Source organism: Microcaecilia unicolor, chromosome 3 (assembly GCF_901765095.1).
Source record: "Microcaecilia unicolor chromosome 3, aMicUni1.1, whole genome shotgun sequence".
Taxonomy (NCBI): Eukaryota; Metazoa; Chordata; class Amphibia; order Gymnophiona; family Siphonopidae; genus Microcaecilia; species Microcaecilia unicolor.
Genome location: NC_044033.1, coordinates 190,659,759 through 190,679,773, shown reverse-complemented (window position 1 = coordinate 190,679,773; position 20,015 = coordinate 190,659,759). Strand labels below are relative to the sequence as shown.

General features: G+C 44.6%; 1 protein-coding gene and 1 long non-coding RNA gene across 2 annotated transcripts in view; one reads left to right on the top strand and one right to left on the bottom strand.

Moving 5' to 3' along the window:
• The first annotated feature begins 2,166 nt into the window (after positions 1-2,166).
• LOC115465945 lies at positions 2,167-11,433 on the top strand. The gene is made up of 3 exons (XR_003941481.1): positions 2,167-2,177; positions 4,967-4,968; positions 10,934-11,433. It is a non-coding gene; the product is annotated as an uncharacterized LOC115465945 (long non-coding RNA).
• A 93-nt stretch (positions 11,434-11,526) lies between these two features.
• Positions 11,527-20,015, bottom strand: part of CCNT1 (cyclin T1) — a 36,710-nt gene continuing 28,221 nt past the window's right edge. The window contains 5 exon segments of the mRNA XM_030196840.1: positions 11,527-14,644; positions 14,894-14,931; positions 14,934-14,963; positions 19,271-19,434; positions 19,826-19,871. Coding sequence (XP_030052700.1) covers positions 13,292-14,644; positions 14,894-14,931; positions 14,934-14,963; positions 19,271-19,434; positions 19,826-19,871 — 1,631 coding nt within the window. The 3' untranslated portion in view covers positions 11,527-13,291.

Sequence of the window (20,015 nt, the reverse complement as noted above, 5' to 3'; positions counted from 1 at the left end):
ACTTTGGGGGTCGATATTCAGCCTGGTTCAAATGAGGAAAGGCTTCTGCCTGGTTGAACCATGCTGAACGGGCCAGCCACCAATACTCTAAGACAATTAACCAGGCAGTGCTGCTATTGGCTCTGACCGTCTTAGCACTAGGGAGGAGCCAACAGTTATGTGGGGAATAGCCACATTCAGTGCAAGTGCTTGCATAGCTAAATGGGCAGACAAGACAGCACAAAAGGCAGTCCTATTTTTGCTCACTTGCGGGCCCTTTTACTAAGCCACAAAAGCGTCTATGCGGACCAAAAGTGACATTTAATGCATTGTCATTACCGCCCGGTTACCACGTGAGACTTTACCGCTAGGTCAATTGCTGGCGGTAAGGTCTCAGACCCAAAATGACGCAGGGCAATTTTCATTTTGCCACGTCCATTTTCAGCAAAACATTTTAAAAAGGCATTTTTTACAGGTGCGCTGAAAAATGATTCTGCACATGCCCAAAAAGTGAAGATACCTGTAGCAGGTATTGTCCGAGGACAGCAGGTTGATTGTTCTCACATGTGGGTCGACATCTGCGGTGGTCCAGGAATCGGACAGCATTTTGCAAGCCTGTCATGTGAACGCGTTCCCTCAGTTAAATAAAAAAGCATAAAAGGAAGCAAATAACTCCAAAGGGGAGGTGGGCGGGTTTGTGAAAACAATCAGCCTGCTGTCCTCAGAGAATACCTGCTACAGGTAAGTATCTTCGCTTTCTCCAAGGACAAGCAGGCTGCTTGTTCTCACATGTGGGGTATCCCTAGCAACCAGGCTCACTCAAAACAATAAACATTGGTCAATTGGTCCTCGCAACGGCAAGGACATAACAGATTGACCTGAAACCATAAACAACTAACAGAGTACAGCCTGGAACAGAACAAAAATGGGTCTAGTGGGGTGGAGTTGGATTCTAAACCCCAAACAGATTCTGCAGCACTGACTGCCCAAACTGACGGTCGCGTCGGGTATCCTGCTGAAGGCAGTAGTGAGATGTGAATGTGTGGACTGATAACCACGTTGCAGCCTTGCAAATCTCTTCAATGGAGGCTGACTTTAAGTGAGCCATGACATGGCCCTCTAGAGTCAGCCCAGCTTGGGCATAAATGAAGGAAATGCGATCTGCTAGCCAATTGTAGATTGTGTGTTTTCCGATGGCGACTCCCCTTCCTGTTGGGATCGAAAGAAACAAACAACTGGGCGGACTGACGGGCTTTGTCCGCTCCACGTAAAAGGCCAATGCTCTCTTGCAGTCCAAGGTATGCAAACTGCTTTCGCCAGGACGGGGAAAGAATGTTGGCAAGACAATTGACTGGTTCAGATGGAACTCCGACACCACCTTTGGCAGGAACTTTGGGTGCGTGTGGAGGACTACTCTGTTGTGATGAAATTTGATATAAGGTGCATGTACTACCAAGGCCTGAAGCTCACTGACCCTACGAGCTGAAGTAACAGCCACCAAGAAAAGGACCTTCCAGGTCAAGTACATCAGATGGCAGGAATTCAGTGTCTCAAAAGGAACTTTCATCAGCTGAGTGAGAACGACGTTGAGATCCCATGACACTGGTGAAGGTTTGAAAGTTGGCTTTAACAAAAGCAAACCTCTCATAAAGCAAACTAAAGGCTGTCCAGAGATAGGCTTACCCCCTACGCGGCGATGAAAAGCACTAATCGCACTAGGGTGAACTCTTACGAAGTTGGTCTTGAGACCAGATTCTGACAAGTGTAGAAGGTATTCAAGCACGGTCTGTGTAGGACAAGAAAGAGGATCTAAGGCATTGCTGTCACACCAGATGGCAAACTTCCGCCATTTGAAAGAGTAACACCTCTTCGTGGAATCTTTCCTGGAAGCAAGCCTCGGGAGACACCCTCTGAAAGACCCAAGGAGGCGAATTCTAAGCTCTCAACATCCAGGCCGTGAGAGCCAGAGACTGGAGGTTGGGATGTAGAAGCAACCCCTCGTTCTGAGTGATGAGGGTTGGAAAACACTCCAATCTCTATGGTTCTTTGGAGGACAACTCCAAAAGAAGAGGGAACCAAATCTGACGTAGCCAGAAGGGTGCAATCAGGATCACTGTTCCACGATCTTGCTTGAGTTTCAGTAGTCTTCCCTACTAGAGGTATGGGAGGATACGCATTGAGAAGGCCTGTCCCCCAATGTAGGAGAAAGGCATCTGACGTTAGTCTGTTGTGGGCCTGAAGCCTGGAACAGAACTGAGGGACCTTGTGATTGATCTGAGTGGCAAAAAAATCCACCGAGAGAGTGCCCCACGCTCATAAGATCTTGCGGACTACGCCCATGTTCAGTGACCACTCGTGAGGTTGCAATATCCTGCTCAACCTGTCGGCCAGACTGTTGTATACGCCTGCCAGATAAGTGGCTTGGAGAAACATGCCTTGACGGCGTGCCCAAAGCCACATCTGGACGGCTTCCTGACACAGAGGGCGATATCCGGTGCCCCCCTGCTTGTTGGTGTAAAACATGGCAACCTGATTGTCTTTCTGAACTAAGATTACTCTGTTGGATAGCCAATCTATGAAAGCCTTTAGAGCATTCCAGATCGCTCGCAGTTCCAGGAGGTTGATCTGCAGACCTTTTTCCTGAAAGAACCAGGCTCCTTGAGTGTGGAGCCCATCTACATGAGCTCCCCACCCCAGTAGAGATGCATCTGTCATCAGCACTTTTCGTGGCTGAGGAACTTGGAATGGTCGCCCCAAAATCAAATTGGATCGAATTGTCCACCACTGAAGAGAATTCCGAAAGTCGGTGGACAGTTGGATTACATCCTCTAGACCCCCCACAGCTTGAAACCACTGGGAAGCTAGGGTCCATTGAGCTGATCTCATATATAGACGTGCCATGGGTGTTACATGAACTGTGGAGGCCATGTGCCCCAGAAGTCTCAACATCTGCAGAGCCGTGACCTGCTGAGACGCTCGAACCATGGACACCAGGGACAGGTTTCCGCCCTTGCCTCGGGGAGATAAGCTCGAGCTGTCAGTGTTCAGCAGAGCTCCAATGAATTCCAATTTTTGGACTGGGGTGAGATGGGACTTGGAATAATTTATGACAAACCCCAGTAGCTCCAGCACCTGAATAGTCATTCGCATGGACTCCAGAGCACCTTCCTTCGAGGTGCTCACCACCAGCCAATTGTCGAGATAAGGAAACATATGCACTCCCAGTCGGTGTAGCGACGCTGTGACTACAGCTAGGCATTTTGTAAACACTCTGGGCGCAGACGCCAGGCCAAAAGGCAGAACATGGTACTGAAAGTGCTGTGTTCCCAGTCGAATTCAAAGATACTTCCTGTGAGCTGGAAGTATCGAGATGTGTGTGTAAGCATAGTCCAGACAGCATAGCTGTAATGGTATCAGTTTATTATATTTTGCTGGATTATATATACACCAATATATTTGTGCAGCTTTTACACTGCAGCAGAGAAAATAGTTTCATTTCAAGCCCCTCTCTCCCCATTCTGTTTTCTGGGAACTTCTGAGAGCAGGGATAGTTAATTACAAACACTTAACAAACACAAAAGAGCTTCCTCTGCCCTCCCACCTAACAAAGGCATGACTAAGGTGGGCACCTGAATACCCCATTGAAAACAAAGAACTCAGAGGAAGACCATAAACAGGACATTTGCTTGTCAAAGGTATACCTGCCCCTCCCATCAGCTTTCAGACATGTGCAGAAAGGAAGGACTTGTAATGTGTATCTGCCCCAGAGACTGAGCAGGACATCAAAAGACCATTTGCCAGTAAAATCCAGACAGCAAGTCTCGTGATGTCATAAGACATGAGACCAAGGCTCAGGGGTCATGTGCAGACATGAGACCAAGATACCACAATGCTTTGCAAATGCCCAAGGGTAGTGTGGAAACCAGGACAAAGATCCACATGGCATATCCTCCTGCAGCTTGCAAGGTATAAAAGGACAAGCTGTTTCCCAAGAGTCAGACTCTCTTCAGCTGCAAGCAACTCAGATGATCCACTTACTGCAGAAGCCCTGTTCCTGTTCTGCAAACATGTGCTTACCTAATGCTGTTCATACTGTGTAACAAGGACTTGTAAGTAACATAACTTTTGATCTAGACCTGCTACTTTGTTCTATTTTATGCACAAATTCTCTGTTCTAAGATCCTTTTTAAAACCTACCTCTCGTGTGCAATTGTATATTAAATCAACCTTTTTGAAGCTAAATACGGTCTCTTTGTGTTCTGAGTATATGGTATCTTTTATATATACTTAATATATTTAATTTATTGCAATTATCACCTTTGGTGATTGGTGGAGAAATTAATATCCTAAAACTTATAAATACAGCACCTGCTCTTAAATTATAAAGAGAGGCGAGTTGCTCTAGAGCTATTTTCCCCAAAATAAATCATTTCTTGTAACATAGCCAATCGTTTTCCTGAATCATGGGAAGAAGGGTGCCTAGGGAAACCATCCTGAACTTTTCTCAGATAAGAAATTTGTTCAGGGCCCTTAGGTCTAGGATGGGACGCATCCCCCCTATTTTCTTTTGCACAAGGAAGTACCTGGAATAGAATCTCAGCCCCTGGTGGAACAGGTTCGACCACTTGGGCCTGTAGAAGGGCAGAGAGTTCCTCTACAAGTACCTGCTTGTGCTGGGAGCTGAAGGACTGAGCTCCCAGTGGGCAATTTGGAGGCTTAGAGTCCAGATTGAGAGTGTATCCTAACCAGACAATTTGAAGAACCCACCGGTCGGTTATAAGAGGCCACCTTTGGTGAAAAAACATTAACCCCCCCCCCCAACCGGCAAGACGTCCGGTACGGACATGTTTACTAAGGCTATGCTGAACTGGAGCCAGTCAAAAGCCCATCCCTTGCTTTTGCTGGGGATCCGCAGTTGCCTTAGGCGCACGCTGTTGACGAGAACGAGCGTGCTGGGACTGAGCTTGGGCAGGCTGCCGGGAAGCAGGAGTGTACCTATGCCTAGCATAGGAATAGGGAGCACTCCTCTTCCCTCCAAAAAACCTCCTAGATGAGGAGGTAGTAGCAGAAGACGCCCGGTGGCGGAGAGGATCCATAGCAGCATTGTGCTTCTTGATCTTGTCAACTAGATCCTCTACTTTCTCACCAAAAAGGTTATCCCCCCAGTAAGGAATATCCACCATCCGCTGCTGGACCGAATGATCCAGATCAGAGACACGCAGCCATGAGAGTGTGTGCATCACTATACCTTGGGCAGCGATCCTGGATGCTACATCAAAAGTGTCAAACGTACCCCTGGCCAGGAATTTTCGACACGCCTTCTGCTGCCTGACCACCTGGCAAAAAGGCTCGGCCTACTCCGGAGGGAGTGCATCAACCAAGCTGGACAGTTGCCTCTCCGAGTTCCGCAAGTGGACGCTCGTGAAGAGCTGGTATGTCTGGATCTTGGCAGCGAGCATAGCGGCCTGATATGTCTTCCTCCCAAAGAGTCCAAGGTTCTAGATTCTCTGCCTGGGGGCGCTGAGGCATAGTCCCTAGTACTCTTGGCTCTTATGAGGGTGGAGTCCACCACCATAGAATTGTGAGGTAGCTGAGACCTCATCAATCCAGGCTCACCGTGGGTCCGATGTTGGGATTCAGCTTTTTTTGGGATCACGGGATTAGACAGAGGGCACGACCAGTTTCGCATAAGGACTTCCTTCAGTACATTATGCAAAGGAGCCATTGCAGCCTCTCTAGGCAGAGAAGGATAATCCAGGACCTCGAGCATCTCAGCCCCGGGTTCATCCTCAACCTCCATAGGGAAGGGAATAGCCGCAGCCATTTCCCGGACAAAGGAGGTAAAGGACAGACTCTCTGGAGGAGAAAGTCTCCTTTCTGGTGGAGGGGAAGGTTCAGGGGGAATCCCATAGGACTCGTTAGAAGAAAAGTACCTGGGATCTTCCTCTTCCTCCTACAAACGCTCATCTTCAGTATCGGATAAAACATCCCTCAGAGCAGTCTGAAACTGAGCCTGCCTCAATTACTACTACTACTATTAAACATTTCTATAGCGCTACTAGACTTAAGCAGCGCTGTACAAATTAACATGAAAAGACAGTCCCTGCTCAACAGAGCTTACAATCTAAATTGGACAGACGAACAGACAGCTAGGGCTGGGGAAATTGCAGTGGTAGGAGTGATAAGTGAGGGTGTTGAGTAAAAGAGTCATGGTTAGGAGTCGAAAGCAGTAGCAAAGAGGTGGGCTTTAAGCCTAGACTTGAAGACAGCCAGAGACTGAGCCTGACGTACTGGCTCAGGGAGTCTATTCCAGGCATAGGGAGCAGCGAGATAGAAGGAACGGAGCCAGGAGTTAGCAGTGGGGGAGAAGGGGGACGACAGGAGACATTTACCCAGCGGAGTATCGGATAAAACATCCCTCAGAGCAGTCTGAAACTGAGCCTGCCTCAATGCCGAAGAACAATGTCCTCAATGGTGCCGAGAAGTCAACGTCCGCCTGGACTCCAGTGAAGCTTCCTCCACCGATATCGAAGGGGAGTCGACCTGGGTGGCAGGCGGCACCGAGGTCGGAGACCTCACCACAGGCGAAGGGCCAGATGCTGCTGCTGCAGCAGATGGTACGGAAGGTGCAAGCACCCCCGACTCCGACGCAGACTGGCGCAACAATCCTTCAAGAAGCTCTGGAAGCAGGGCCCTGATGGGCTCGTTGAGAGCCGCCGTTGGACAAGGCTGCGGGGTTGGTAAAGGAACCAGTGGCAGAATCTGTCGAGGCTCGGGAGCAGGTACCGGGCTACCAGAAGACCGACGCATCGGCACCTCCTGAATAGAGGGGGAGTGATCCTCTCGGTGCCGACGCTTCTCGGGTGCCGATTCCCTCGATACCCCGGAGCTCCCGGCACCGTGTGTCGAAGGAGAACGATGTCGGTGCTTCTTTGCCTTCGCTCGACGCCCGTCTAGACTCCTTGGTACTGATAAGGACGTGGAATCCTCACATCTCCTCGAGGCCGGGTATGATGAAGGTCGGTCCCGGGGGGCCTGCATAACAGGAGGCCCACTCGATGTCTCACTGCTCCTAGCGCGAGTTGGTCTTTCAGCAGCCATTACCTCCGCTCCCAACGCTGCCGACCTCGGTACCAATGTCGAAGGACTGGACCGAGCCCCAAAAAGCTTTTCTTGTTGGGCTTCTCGAGACGCTTGGATCCGTTTCTTCATACAAAGACACAGACTACAAGTGGCTGGGCTATGGTCAGGCCCAAGGCACTGACTACACCAGGCATGCGTATCGTTACCTGAGATGGTCCAGTTGCACCGAGTACAACGTTTGAAGCCACTGGAAGTCTTCGATGACATGGAAGGAAAAACGGCTTTGGCGAAATCAAAAGATGCGATTGTGTCTGTTAAAAGAAAAAGGCACAAGAATAAGGGAAAAAAGCCGGCCGTGTCAAAAAAGAAAGGAAACATCAAAACGGAGAAAAACTAAGAAAAGTAAAGGAACTCAATACTTTTTTTTTTCCAGAAACGATAATAAAAGAAAAAAAAATTGAAAACCAAAAATGAAGACTCTCTCCTGGGTCTGTGAGGCACAGTGAAAAACAACACCGCACCTCAACGCGGAGAAAAAAAACATCTGAGGGAACGTGTTTATTTATTTATTGCATTTGTATCCCACATTTTCCCACCTATTTGCGGGCTCAGTGTGGCTTACAATACATTGTGAATGATGGAAATACAATTTGTTACAGTACGATTATGGGTTACATTGTGAACAGTTATGGGAAGACAAAGTCAAAACATCATTTGGGGAGTAGAACAATGGAGTGTAACAATGGGGAAATGATAGGGCGATAGAACAATAGCAAGAGAACATTAGGGTATAAATTTTATCTGTGGGTAGAGTTCTAAGTGTGGTGAAAATATGGGGGAAGAGAATTCAGAGGAGAGTATATTGGTGCATTTCTGTTAGTGTGTATGGACTTCATGTGTTTTGATCCTTGCAATAAATTTTCTCAAAGAGATGAGTTTTCAATAGTTTGCGGAAGTCGGTTAATTCGTAGATCGTTTTTAGGTTGCGTGGTAGTGTGTTCCAGAATCGCGTGCTCATATAAGAGAAGGTTGATGCATGCAGTACTTTGTATTTTATGCCTTTGCACTTAGGGAAGTGGAGATTGAGGAAAGTTCGGGAAGATCTTTTAGCGTTTCTGGGTGGCAGGTCTCATAAATCAGACATGTATGCAGGAGCTTCACCGTGAATGATTTTGTGAACCAAGGTGCATACTTTAAAGGTGATGCGTTCTTTGAGTGGGAGCCAGTGTAGTTTCTCACGTAGGGGTTTTGCACTTTCGTATTTTGGTTTTCCGAAGATGAGTCTGGCTGCTGTATTCTGGGCTGTTTGAAGTTTCCTTAGTATTTGCTCTTTGCAGCCTGCGTATAGTGAGTTGCAGTAATCCAGATGACTGAGTACGAGTGATTGCACTAGGCTGCGGAAGACAGATCTTGGAAAGAATGGTCTTATTCTTTTCAGTTTCCACATGGAGTAGAACATCTTTTTGGTTGTGTTGTTCGCGTGAGTCTCAAGTGTTAGGAGGCGGTCAATAGTGACTCCAAGGATTTTTAAAGTTTCTGAGATTGGCAGATTTAGTTTAGGTGTGTTAATAGGAGTAAATTTATTCGTGTTGTATTGGGAGGTAAGTATGAGGCATTAAGTTTTTTCTGCGTTCAGTTTCAATCGGAATTCATCTGCCCAGGTGTTCATGCGACGGGCGGGAAATCAGTCCGCGGATGCGGGGAGTGCGATGCACGCGTGCCAGAAGACTCGGGCAAAACTTTTTAAATATTTTGCTTGCAAAATGCCGTCCGATTCCTGGGCTGATGGGGACGTCGACCCACATGTGAAAACAAGCAGCCTGCTTGTCCTCGGAGAAAAAGCGTCTACATTACCGCAGGCCATTTTTCAGCGCACCTTTGTAAAAGGGCCCCTTAGCTATTTGAGTGCAAACACTTACTGGCACTCACCTGAGCCTGAACACTCAATACCGATAGGATATGGCATGACACTGAAAAGCCAGGCTTAAACTGCTGACCACCACAGCTGAATAATCAGCCCATTTGTTTCTTCTCAAGCAGCTACTGATCACAGAATGATATACATACTCTTGGTTTAGGAACAATGTAACTCATATTATTCATCTACACCTCATAAAAAAAAAAAAAAAAAAAATCACACAGCATGGTTGAGTCACTTAACATTTATTTCATGAGATGGATAAATACAGATAGAAACTTATCAGTAGCAAGATATCAAACATCCAATATGCAGAATATAAAATTAATATACAACTTTACTGCTGTAGTATACAGAGCCCTTACTACAACTTTTATTCCATCATTCACATGACTATCGTGCCAGGCAGATACTGCAGCCACACAACAAACGGGAAGGTGCTTTTCTAAGAATCAGAGTCCACCACCAGGATCAGACTGAGGGGTTCTTTCCAGAAAAGGAGAACCAAGCACTTAGGTCAGGCTGAGGTCGCTGCCTGGCAGATAGGACCCAGCCAAAGACTCAAATAACTAATTGGTGGGAACAATGCTATTTAAACATTTTCCTAGAAACACACTGCTCTTAAATTACTCTGCCTTTACCAAGCTCAAGTATAAACTATGCCAAAATAGGTAAAGCAATTATAAATTAACATCCACAGAAAGAAGTATATTATAAACAAAAAGAGAAATCCTGGATGATAGAAGTGAAAATTGTTAAAAATTGTTTTGTGTTATGCAAACCATATGTTCCCAAAGTTTTAATCATCATACATTTCAACGTCAACTTATCGAAGTGTGATGATTAGAAATTTTTGATCATATAGTCCATATAAGCACAAAAAATGTTTTGTATAACAATTATTTGGGCTTTTAGCTTCTATCATCCAGGATATTTTTTTTTACCAAGATAAAAACAGCTAACTCCACTGGCTAACCATAACAACTAACCTATTTTCAAGAACCCTGTGGTTTTGCTGTTATGTTTTTTTCTTCAATGATCTTCAAATACTAGTCAACAGAAATCTCTCATCATTGGCCTCTACCTAAAACTTGCACTAAGATCCAAAGTGTAGAACAAGACTGACACAAAAATGCTTATTTTAAAATAAGCACCATATTACTCAAAATTTAAAAAAATAAATCAGAACACTTCCTTGAAAAACTCCACCGATGCAGTCAGTTTTCAAGCAATAAACTCTGTTTCAGATCATTCTCCTTACTCTGTTCTCGTTTCTTGGTGGCCTTTTTTTGTAACAAGAGTTCAGATGTAATGCATATCAATGCTTATGTCTGTCTATTAAACAAAACAAAAAACTTAGGGGTCTTTTATTAAAGCTTGAGTTATCTGTAGCAGGGCCCACAGGAATAAAATGGGCCCTTAAGCAGATAACTCAAGCTAAGCTTTAGTAAAAGACCCCTTAATAACATCAACAAATGGGTTGCAAAGAAAATAAACTTGCAACTATTATTGTTCCCACAATTAATTCTTTGAGCCTTTGATTTTTTTGTGAGCTTATATCCTTAATTTTCAGCTGTCGAGCCCAAACACCATAAGAGATCTATCATCTACAAGGAAATTCCTGAGATATTCTTGAGATCTGAGAAATGAATTTGTTCTTTGGTCTGATGTGAATAATAAAAATAGCAATATATAATATAAATTTCCATTTGTATGTGATTTACTTTTCAGCGAGCTGTAAACAAGCCACTTACATTTTTGCCTTTGTCTTGTCAGTTCAGCTAGATCAGGGGTTCTAAACCCAGTCCTCGGGACATATGCAGTCAGTTTTTCAGTATATTCACAATGAATATGCATGAAATGGATTTGTATACAATATAAGGTGGTGCATGCAAATCCGTCTCATCTATACTTGTAGATATCTTGAAAATCATTGGGCCACACCCAGTCAAGTTAAGAACCACTGAGCTAGATGTAATCTCCAGCCATGGCTTGAAGTGCTATACATGGGCAAAAGGAAGTAAGGACCCCCTCTCCCAAAATGATACAGTGAAATGTAGTCCTGGGGGATGTTGCACCTAACACCTGCAACCCTTTCCCCCAACAGCTGCTCAGTGCACCAACCTAAGGGACTACTACTTTGTAAATCTTAAAATGTCCTATAATTCATAAAATCCCAAATTTAAAAGCTTTAAATATAAAATATTGCAGGTGAGCATTACAATTAAAAGCTCCATCTCTATCCTAAAAAAAAAAAAAAAGTCCATTACACTCCCATTTACCCAGGAAGAGAACAAAACTAGATTAAGATAACCTTTTATTCCTGTGCTAGCTTTGTAGCTGGCAGTGCTGCTCATTTCTCACATGCATCTTAAGCAGACCTCAAGATAAGGAAATCTTAGGAATTTTATCAGATCCACTGACTACATCAAAACTTTGTTTCATATATTGAAAGGTGGCTTAAAGTTGCATAGTCAATGTTAGGTTAGAAAACATGCTGCATATTCACATATTTTTAGGGACTTTTTTTTGCAATTGGTTTCAAGTTTTTTTTTCTGTTATTCTATTTTTCCATCTCCTCTCTCCGTTCTTTCCTTGCATACAATCCAGTCATCAGTGTAAGAAAAAGCAAAAGTGGAGAAAGTCAGGAAAAAATACTTCACAGGACAGAAATTCTGCTCTGAAGTAATTATTTTCTAAAGTTCAGGTGCCACAAGAGCACATTTCTGTAATACCAACCAAAAGGACTGCTTGGTCCATCCCATGCCAGAAAAAATGGGAGGAAAGACTAAAAAATTCAGGTGAAATAGTTCATGTCATTTAGGAAGACCACACTACCCAATGTTACCATGATTCTTTGTCCCCTCTTACATTTTACCTGAGCTCATTCTTTTACCCCAACACACAATAAATGCAAATGTCCCAAATGTCACAGCCAGTACAACTATGCAAAATTAATTTGCAAAACAATAAATATTTATGTTTCAAAAGTTCTTGGACAACAAAGCACCACCTGTTTCCTTCTGCCCCTTGTCCTGGTCTGAGGCAACCTTGTGATCTGAAGAAGACACATGTCACCCCCCTCAGGGGTTTTCACATAATACTGGAGCTTCAAAGGGAAAGAGCCTGGATATCCACAAGGCTGGACCACCTTCAACTGCCTGGCTGGCAGCATCAGCAAAGGCACAAAGCTCTGCTGGCAGGTGGGAAATGAACCCTTCCATACTTTCACTCCCCCTGCCCTCCCTCCAAAAAAAGCCTCGTTTTAACCCAATGCATATTTACAGAGAATGCGGCCACATCACTACCTGATGAATATCAAGAAACCACAAGGAATAAAACTACAAATCAAATGAACCAGACCATGACCTTAGAATTACAAAAACTTACATTCTCATGTCAATCTCTGTGTAATTTTTTTTTTAAATTGCACATCAAAATCTTCATCAGAACATACAAAAACTAAAAAGATGGAAAAATGTGTAACAAGAATCTCCAGAGGTGGGCAGCACCTTTTCCATTCTACCAGAGAAAACAGGAACAATAGCGTCCATCAGAGCTTCTCAAAGCTCAGCAGCATAAAAGCCACCATTATTTCCAAGCTTTTGCACTTGGGACTACATGATCCTCTGCAGTTCTGACGGAGAGCCGTGACCACTTACTGGGGCCAGGACCTCAGACTGAGGGGATGCTTGGGAAATTGACCTCATATCCGTTACAAGAAAGATTCATTAAAACACTAATGGAAAAACAGTTTGCCCGTTTTTAGTTACAAAAGTTTCAGATATTTTCTCAAGAAATATTAAAGCCTGCCCCATGAATACAAAAGGTTCAAGCGTGGCACCCTCATCCAATCCATCACCACAAGGAGAAATCACAGGGGAAAAGGAGGAGCAGAATATGGCCATGTAGGAGGAAGCTTTTGGTGATGAAAAGGAGAGGACATAATGCAAAGGAAGGGTGGAATAGGAGGTGTGATGGAGAGGACTGAAAAGCAAGACATGAGGTCAGATAAAAAAAAAGAGAAAATATAGGGAAAAATACATGGGGATAAGGAGAGGATCAATAGAACAAAGACACAAGGAACAGCTACGATGGAATACTACAAAATGGATGATGGCTGGGGGGCTGAGGCGAGCAGGTAGGAGGAAGAGTTAAGCGAGGCTGTCTTTCACAGCTTTGATGCAATCTCATCTTTCACTAATGCCAGTAAAAATAATCCTAAAAGTTTTCTGAGGCAGTGAAGATTAAAATAACGTCCTCACAGGAGGACAGGATTTCCCAGCCACGTTAGTTCAGTAGTACCCCGTTTTATTTAGGAAGGGGTGGGAGGGGTGGAGGGGGTTCTGAGGGCAATGGAGGTGCTTGTAGTTTGTCTGTGGTGCCTGTTCTGGAAGTTACTGATGGCTTGCTACTCCGGTACTCTCCATAGTTATGAACAAACTGAAAAGCAGGAGGCTGTGTGGGCTGCATGCCCTGTGCACTGAGGAGGGAGTGCAGCATGTTTACTGTGTCCTGATACTCCACTGCTTGGCTTGCACTGTGCCCATTGGCCCCACCAGTGCTCTTGTCCGATTTCATGTGGCTGCTCTTGGCTCTGTAGCTGGATTGTGAGTAACTGAGGTTTGTAGGATCAGGGATATGTGCAGGGAGCTGAACTGATGCAGTGGGCAAGTTAGGGAAAGGGAATGTAATGTTGGACGACTTGGAGGATTTGCTGATTTTTGATGCAAGATCATGGGTTGATGGTTCCTCAGAAAGAGGTCTCTTCCGGGATTGACTGGACAACCCATAGCTCTTATGGACTGAAGAACTCTGCAGGCTGCTGCACTTGGAGTCACTTGGCCGTTTACTGGCCCCTGCTGACTGGTTGTGTGAATGTTTATGTGAATGATTGTGGTGATGATGGTGGTGGTGGTGATTTAATGAACTGCTCTTGTGTCTCTCTTTACTCTTCCCAACTGTTTCATCTGAGGAGCTGTGACGGACAGCTGCTGGCATTTTGATGCGCACTTTGATTTCACCAGGTTTCAAGGAAGGGGGCTTCTCACCCCCTGAAACAGACACTGGAATCCTGAGCTTGAGTGCCGTTTTGTCTGAAAATGACCGCTCAGGGTTCTCTGAGCCTGTGACTGGGGTTTTCAGGACAGCAGTGGAGGAAACAGACTCCTGCTGCCGAACTTCATGCTCTTTGTCCCTCTTCTGTTGCACTAGCAGGTTCTGAGCAGCATAGGCATATTGCTCTTTCACGCTGGCTTCCATGTTTTCCAGCTGACGCTTCTGGGCTGCTAACTCCTCTGCATGCTTAGCTCGGTACTCCTTCAGGGACACTTTCGAGGATGAAAGGCTCTTTGAGCTATGTTTCTGTGCTGCATGTCCAGTGGTGCTGTCCTGCACTAGAGGATGGTCAGTACCACTGTTTGCAGTCCTATGCCCTGGGGCAGAATCCAACTTTGGTATCACTGGTCCAGTGCCACTCGTATTTCCAGGGTCCTGTCCCACTGCAGAGGAGGCAGACAAGTTCATTAACCCTGTAACGGTGCTGTCAGAAGAACTGCGGGAAATCAAGCTGAGGATGGTCTGTTCCGACATGCACTCATCCTCTTCCTCCTCCTCCTCCTCTTCAGCTGCCTCCAACTTAGGCTTCCTGGCTGCCTGACAGGCCTGGGGACAGACAGATGAAGCAGTGTCAGTGTCACCACATACCAACTCCCATGCATAGGAAGGAAACGCTAATCATTGGGGATGGAGAGATTGGGAATGGCAGTCAGCTCTGAATTCTTACTCTCCTTTGAGCCCCATTTATCATCAATCAGCCATAGCTTTACTTGGTAGTTTAAACACAGATGAAAGGCAATAATGCAATTAGCTATATAGTAATCTCAGATGCTTCACTGTAAGGCTAAGACTCACCCTCCAGTTTCGGATGCGTTTTAGTCGGTTTGGGGTTTCTCCAAAATCTGTAGAAACTCATGTGTCAGTTCTAAAAGAAATAGAGATCAAATGGATCAGAAAAAAACAGGTATGCAAGCACAAATGCACAAGGAGAAACACTGAAACAGATGAGACAGCAAGTACAGCTATCACTGCTGCACGCACGTCTGTCAGGGGCAATGTGCGTGCAAAAATGTTATTTTATACAACTTTTTATAACCAGAGTTCAAATTTGTGCATTACAAGTGTACCCTGGTAAGAATAATACAAACAACATCAGAATTTCAAAAGTAATTGTTTTAATACAAAAAAATCTACTACTAGTAATCTGTAACCTATCATTAAAATAGTGTACGGTATCTGAAGATTGGAGGGTGGCCAACATAATGCAAACTTAAAAGGTTCCAAGCAAAATGGTAGCAACTACTATAAAGAAAAAAAATTACTGAACACAGACAGATATAGTTTAATGGGGCAGAGGCAACATGGACTTAATCAAGGGAAGTCTTGCCTCACCAATCTGCTACATATTTTGAAGGCATGAATAAATATGTGGATAAAGGTGAAGCACTTATTATGATGTAAGCTTTTGACAAAGTTTCTCATGAGAGCTCCTGAATAAATAAAAAAAAAAAAAAACATGAGATAGAAGGCAATACCTTCTTGTAGACTGGGAACTGCAAAAGATAGAAAACTGAGAGGAGAGTTAAATGGACAATTCTTTCAGTGGAAGGCCACAGGGAGCTGAACTGGGACCAGTAATTGTAACATATTTATAAATAATGTAGAAACAAGAATGATGAGTGCTATCAAATTAGCAGATGACTACTATTTAAAAATGCTAACTCACACGCAGATTGTGAGAAACTGCAGGAGGACCTTGGGAGACCAGAAGACTGAGCATCCAAATGGCAGATGAAATTTAATGTGGACAAGTGCAAAGTGATGAACATGGGAAGATTAACTCAAAAATTATAGCTACATGATGCAAGGGTCCACATTAGGAGTCAACACCCAGGTAAAAAGATCTAGGTGTCATCTCAGACAAGACAAAGTCTTGTGAAAGGTAAAGGGTCATGGATTTGATATACAGTGCACTTCATTTAAGTGCATGTTGGATAAGCGCATAACTGCATGCCATTCTTCGGTCCTGTTTTTGGCACCATCAATTTCTATGGGGACAAAATTCGGTTTAGCACACCACTGATAAGTGCAAGATTCACTTATATGCATGGTTTAAGACCGCTCCTCTGCATGAAAGACTCCGCATAAGCGCGTGCACGGAATATGGAAGCTGATTGGCGCGTGACAACCGAGATTTCAAATTTACTGCCCCTTTAACTGCCACAGGCAGAAGAAGCGAAAGAATGTTGTTGGAGTGTACACTGGGGTCATCGTCGTCATGGCGGAACTGTAAGACTAACACTGGCTGAACGAATAGAAGTTCTTAAAAAAATTAGAAAACAAAGTCAAGCATCTATTGCTAAAGAATATAGTGTCAATCCCAGTCAAATTTCACGTGTCTTGAAGCAGAAAGACCAGCTTCTGGAAGAGTGACAAAACAATACAAATCCACAACGGAAACGAAAACGGGCGGGAAAAAGATGAGGAGGTAGAAGATGCTCTTCTTCAGTGGTTTTCTCGAGTCAGGAGCAGACAGTTTCCTGACAGTGGTCCACTGCTTATGGAGAAAGCTAATCAGCTAGCTGAAAGTCTTGGACTAACTGAATTCAAAGCCACTGTTGGATGGTTGGAAAGATGGAAGGAAGAGGAACAACATAAAATTCAAGAAACAGCATGGTGAGAAACAAGACGCTGATGACTTTGGTGCTGAAAATTGGGTTTCAGTTCTTCCTACCATCTTGAACGAGTTTGCACCTTGTGACATTTTCAATGCCGACGAAAATGGCCTCTACTGGCGAGCGATTCCTGATGGAACACTTGCATTCAAACATGCCGAAACTACTGGAGGTAAAACGTCAAAGGACCGACTGACGATCCTCCTTTGCTTTAATATGGATGGGAGTGAGAAGTAGGAACCCCTCGTCATTGGAAAGAGCAAACAGCCCCGTTGCTTCAAGAAAGTTAAGCTACTTCCTGTGTCATACTAGGCTAACGCAAATTCATGGATGACTGGGGAAATTTGGAAGCAGTGGCTAAAGAAGTTAGACACTAGAATGCAGGCACAAAAGCGTCAGATTTTGTTGCTTTGTGATAATTGTGCTGCACACAGGGATGATGTCAGGCTGTCTAATGTCAAGGTGGTCTTCCTGCCACCAAACACTACCTCTCTGATCCAACCTATGGATCAGGGCATTATAGGCAATTTCAAACAACATTATTGGGCTCTTGTGCTACGTCGTCTGATAAGCGTTATGGATGACCAGACTGGCAAGGATAAACGTGCTGTTGAACTGGCTCGTAATCTATCACTGTTGGATTCCCTACATATGCAGAAAGAAGCCTGGAAAGTTACACAGGCAACCATTGTGAACTGCTACAAGCGGGCAAGCTTTGTTAAGGATATGGAGAGGGACGAAACAGGTGCAGCTGTTGCAAACGCATCAGATGAACAGGTTATTGACAACCCAGCCGGTGTTACTGAAGAGGAGTTTCATCGCTACGTAGCTGTTGATTACGATCTACAAACAGCTGAAGACAGCACTGATGTCAAGATAGGCACCAACACACAGGCAACAACGGCTGATGATGAAACAGATGAAGAAATGAGCAGCGAGGCACATGCTGACGAAATCCAACAACCTCCTCCTGTCACTTTTGCAAGAGCGCTGGAGAGTCTCAACACCGTGCGGGCCTATCTGGAGGCCACTGGATGTCAGTGCTATGACCGTTTGGCAGACGTAGTCTATGGAACTCACAGACCCAAGTGTACAGAGGACTATAACTGATTACTTCAAGTAAGCCTAACATCAGTTAACGGAGACTGTATACTGTACGTATAATAACAGTACTGTACATATGTTTATCAGATGTCAAGCTTCTTTGGGCCACAACGGTTAAGTGCACGCTCCGGTTAACTGCATGCATTTCTTTGGTCCCAGACCCCTGCACTTAAGCAGAGTGCACTATACTTACTGCATGCGTTGCTGCATCTCAAAAAAAGATGTAGCAGAATTATAATATGTACAGAGAAGGCTTACTAAATTAATTAAGGGGAACAACTTTGATATGAGGAATGGTTAGGGAGGCTAGGGCTCTTCAGTTTAAAGACGAGATGGCTGAAGGGAGATATGATACAAATCTATAAAATCCTAAGTGCAGTGGGTAAATGCAAATCAATTGTGTACTTTTTCAAAATGTACAAAGACTAGGGGACACACCATGAAGTAATACAAGTAAAACAAATCAGAGAAAATATTTTCTTTTACTTGACACACAGTTAAGCTCTGCAGCTGACTGCCAGAGGATGTGGTAAAAGCAGTAAGCTTACCTGAGTTTATAAAAGATTTGGACATATTACTGGAAGTCTATAAACCATTAAGATAGACACAGAGAAAGCCATGCTTATCCCTAGGCATATGTGGCAGACATTTGCTACTTTTTCAGATCTTGCCAGGTACTTGTAACCTGGAAATTGCAAAGGACCTTTGGTCTTACCTAGTATGGCAATTCTTATTGCTCTTCCTGTTGTGTTTTGGAGGGAAGAGACACATTTAAGTGCTTTCACTACTCTGTCTGTGACATTTCAGTATTCTTACTGCTGGGTTGCTGGGAAGAGGGTAGTGAATTACTGCTATGTGAGGGCAGAGCATCTCATGCTTTTACTGTTGTGTAGGAGGGAGAGGTGCTTTACTATTTTCAGTGCTTTCACTGTTTTATGTGTTTGTGGAGGGTGGGTGTATCAGTGCTTTCACTATTATACAAGGGTGCAGAGCTGCTCTGGGTTTGTGGTACTCTGTGGGGATGTCTGATGTTTGTACTGCTTTGTCAGTGCAAAGAGGCAACTGTGTCAGAACTTGAACTACTGTGTGGGGAAGGGGAGCCTGTCTTTGCTTTTGCAGCTCTGTATGGTGTGGGTGGGTGGGTGGGTGGGTGGGAAGGAAAGACAGTCTGTGCATAGAGGTAGGCTGTCTCTGGGCTTGCACTGCTCTGTATATATGGAGTTGGAGGTGTCTCAGTACATTCACCACTGTGGGAGGGGGTGCTTGTGTTCATAGTACGCATCTCTTCCAGAAATAGCACATTCTTGTTTATAAAACTAAGCAATTATCCAGACATCTGGTGGTTAGTAGAAGTGACTAGAGCAGCCCAAGCTAACCCAAAGAAGCCAAAGGCAAGACCTACTCACGTCACAACCTATTAATTTCAGTCCCACAGAACTGCTGCAGGACTTACCATCCAGAAGCTCCAGCGTGACTGTGACATCCACATACTCCCACCAGGGCTTCCCATCTGTGGACACTGGGATCTCCCAGTTGGACCACTTACACGCCAGGTGAATACAGACACAGGCCACAACTGGAGGGGTATACTGGAGACTGAAGGTGGTCAAGTGCAAGCTAACAGCAGAAGTAGGAACAGAGAAAAACACTGTGAGCAAAGACAACTGCTCATCAAACTGATTGCCAAATCTCAATGGCAACATTAACCATCCTCCAAGCTTCTTAAGCTCATACCTCCAACATCCATAATCCCCACCTCCCAAACATTAACCAGTAACATCAACATTCCACCCCCCATCCTTGAAGCACAAACCTCCAACATCAACCATTCTGAGCTCCCAAAATGCAGACTTTCATCATCTACTCAGCATACAGAGTACATCTTTGTCTATGCCAGCTCCTGGAGATGTGTGTGGGGGGTTGGAAGGTAAGCAGACTCTTAGCCTCAGCAGTGAGCTGCATCCTTTGGGAGCATGAGGAAAAATATGAAAAGGAAATAAACTCAAACCTGTTAGTTGCCATGAAGTATGATGTCTGTGCCAAGTCCTTACTCGCTGAAAAGTGAAGACACCACAGTGTTAAAAGAACCGAGATGCAACAAATGCCAATGAATGAGAAGGAAGTAATGTGCTCTACATTTAAGATGTAACAAAGGGAAAAGATTCCAATCAGTGCCAGACAGAAGTTACTAAAAAGTT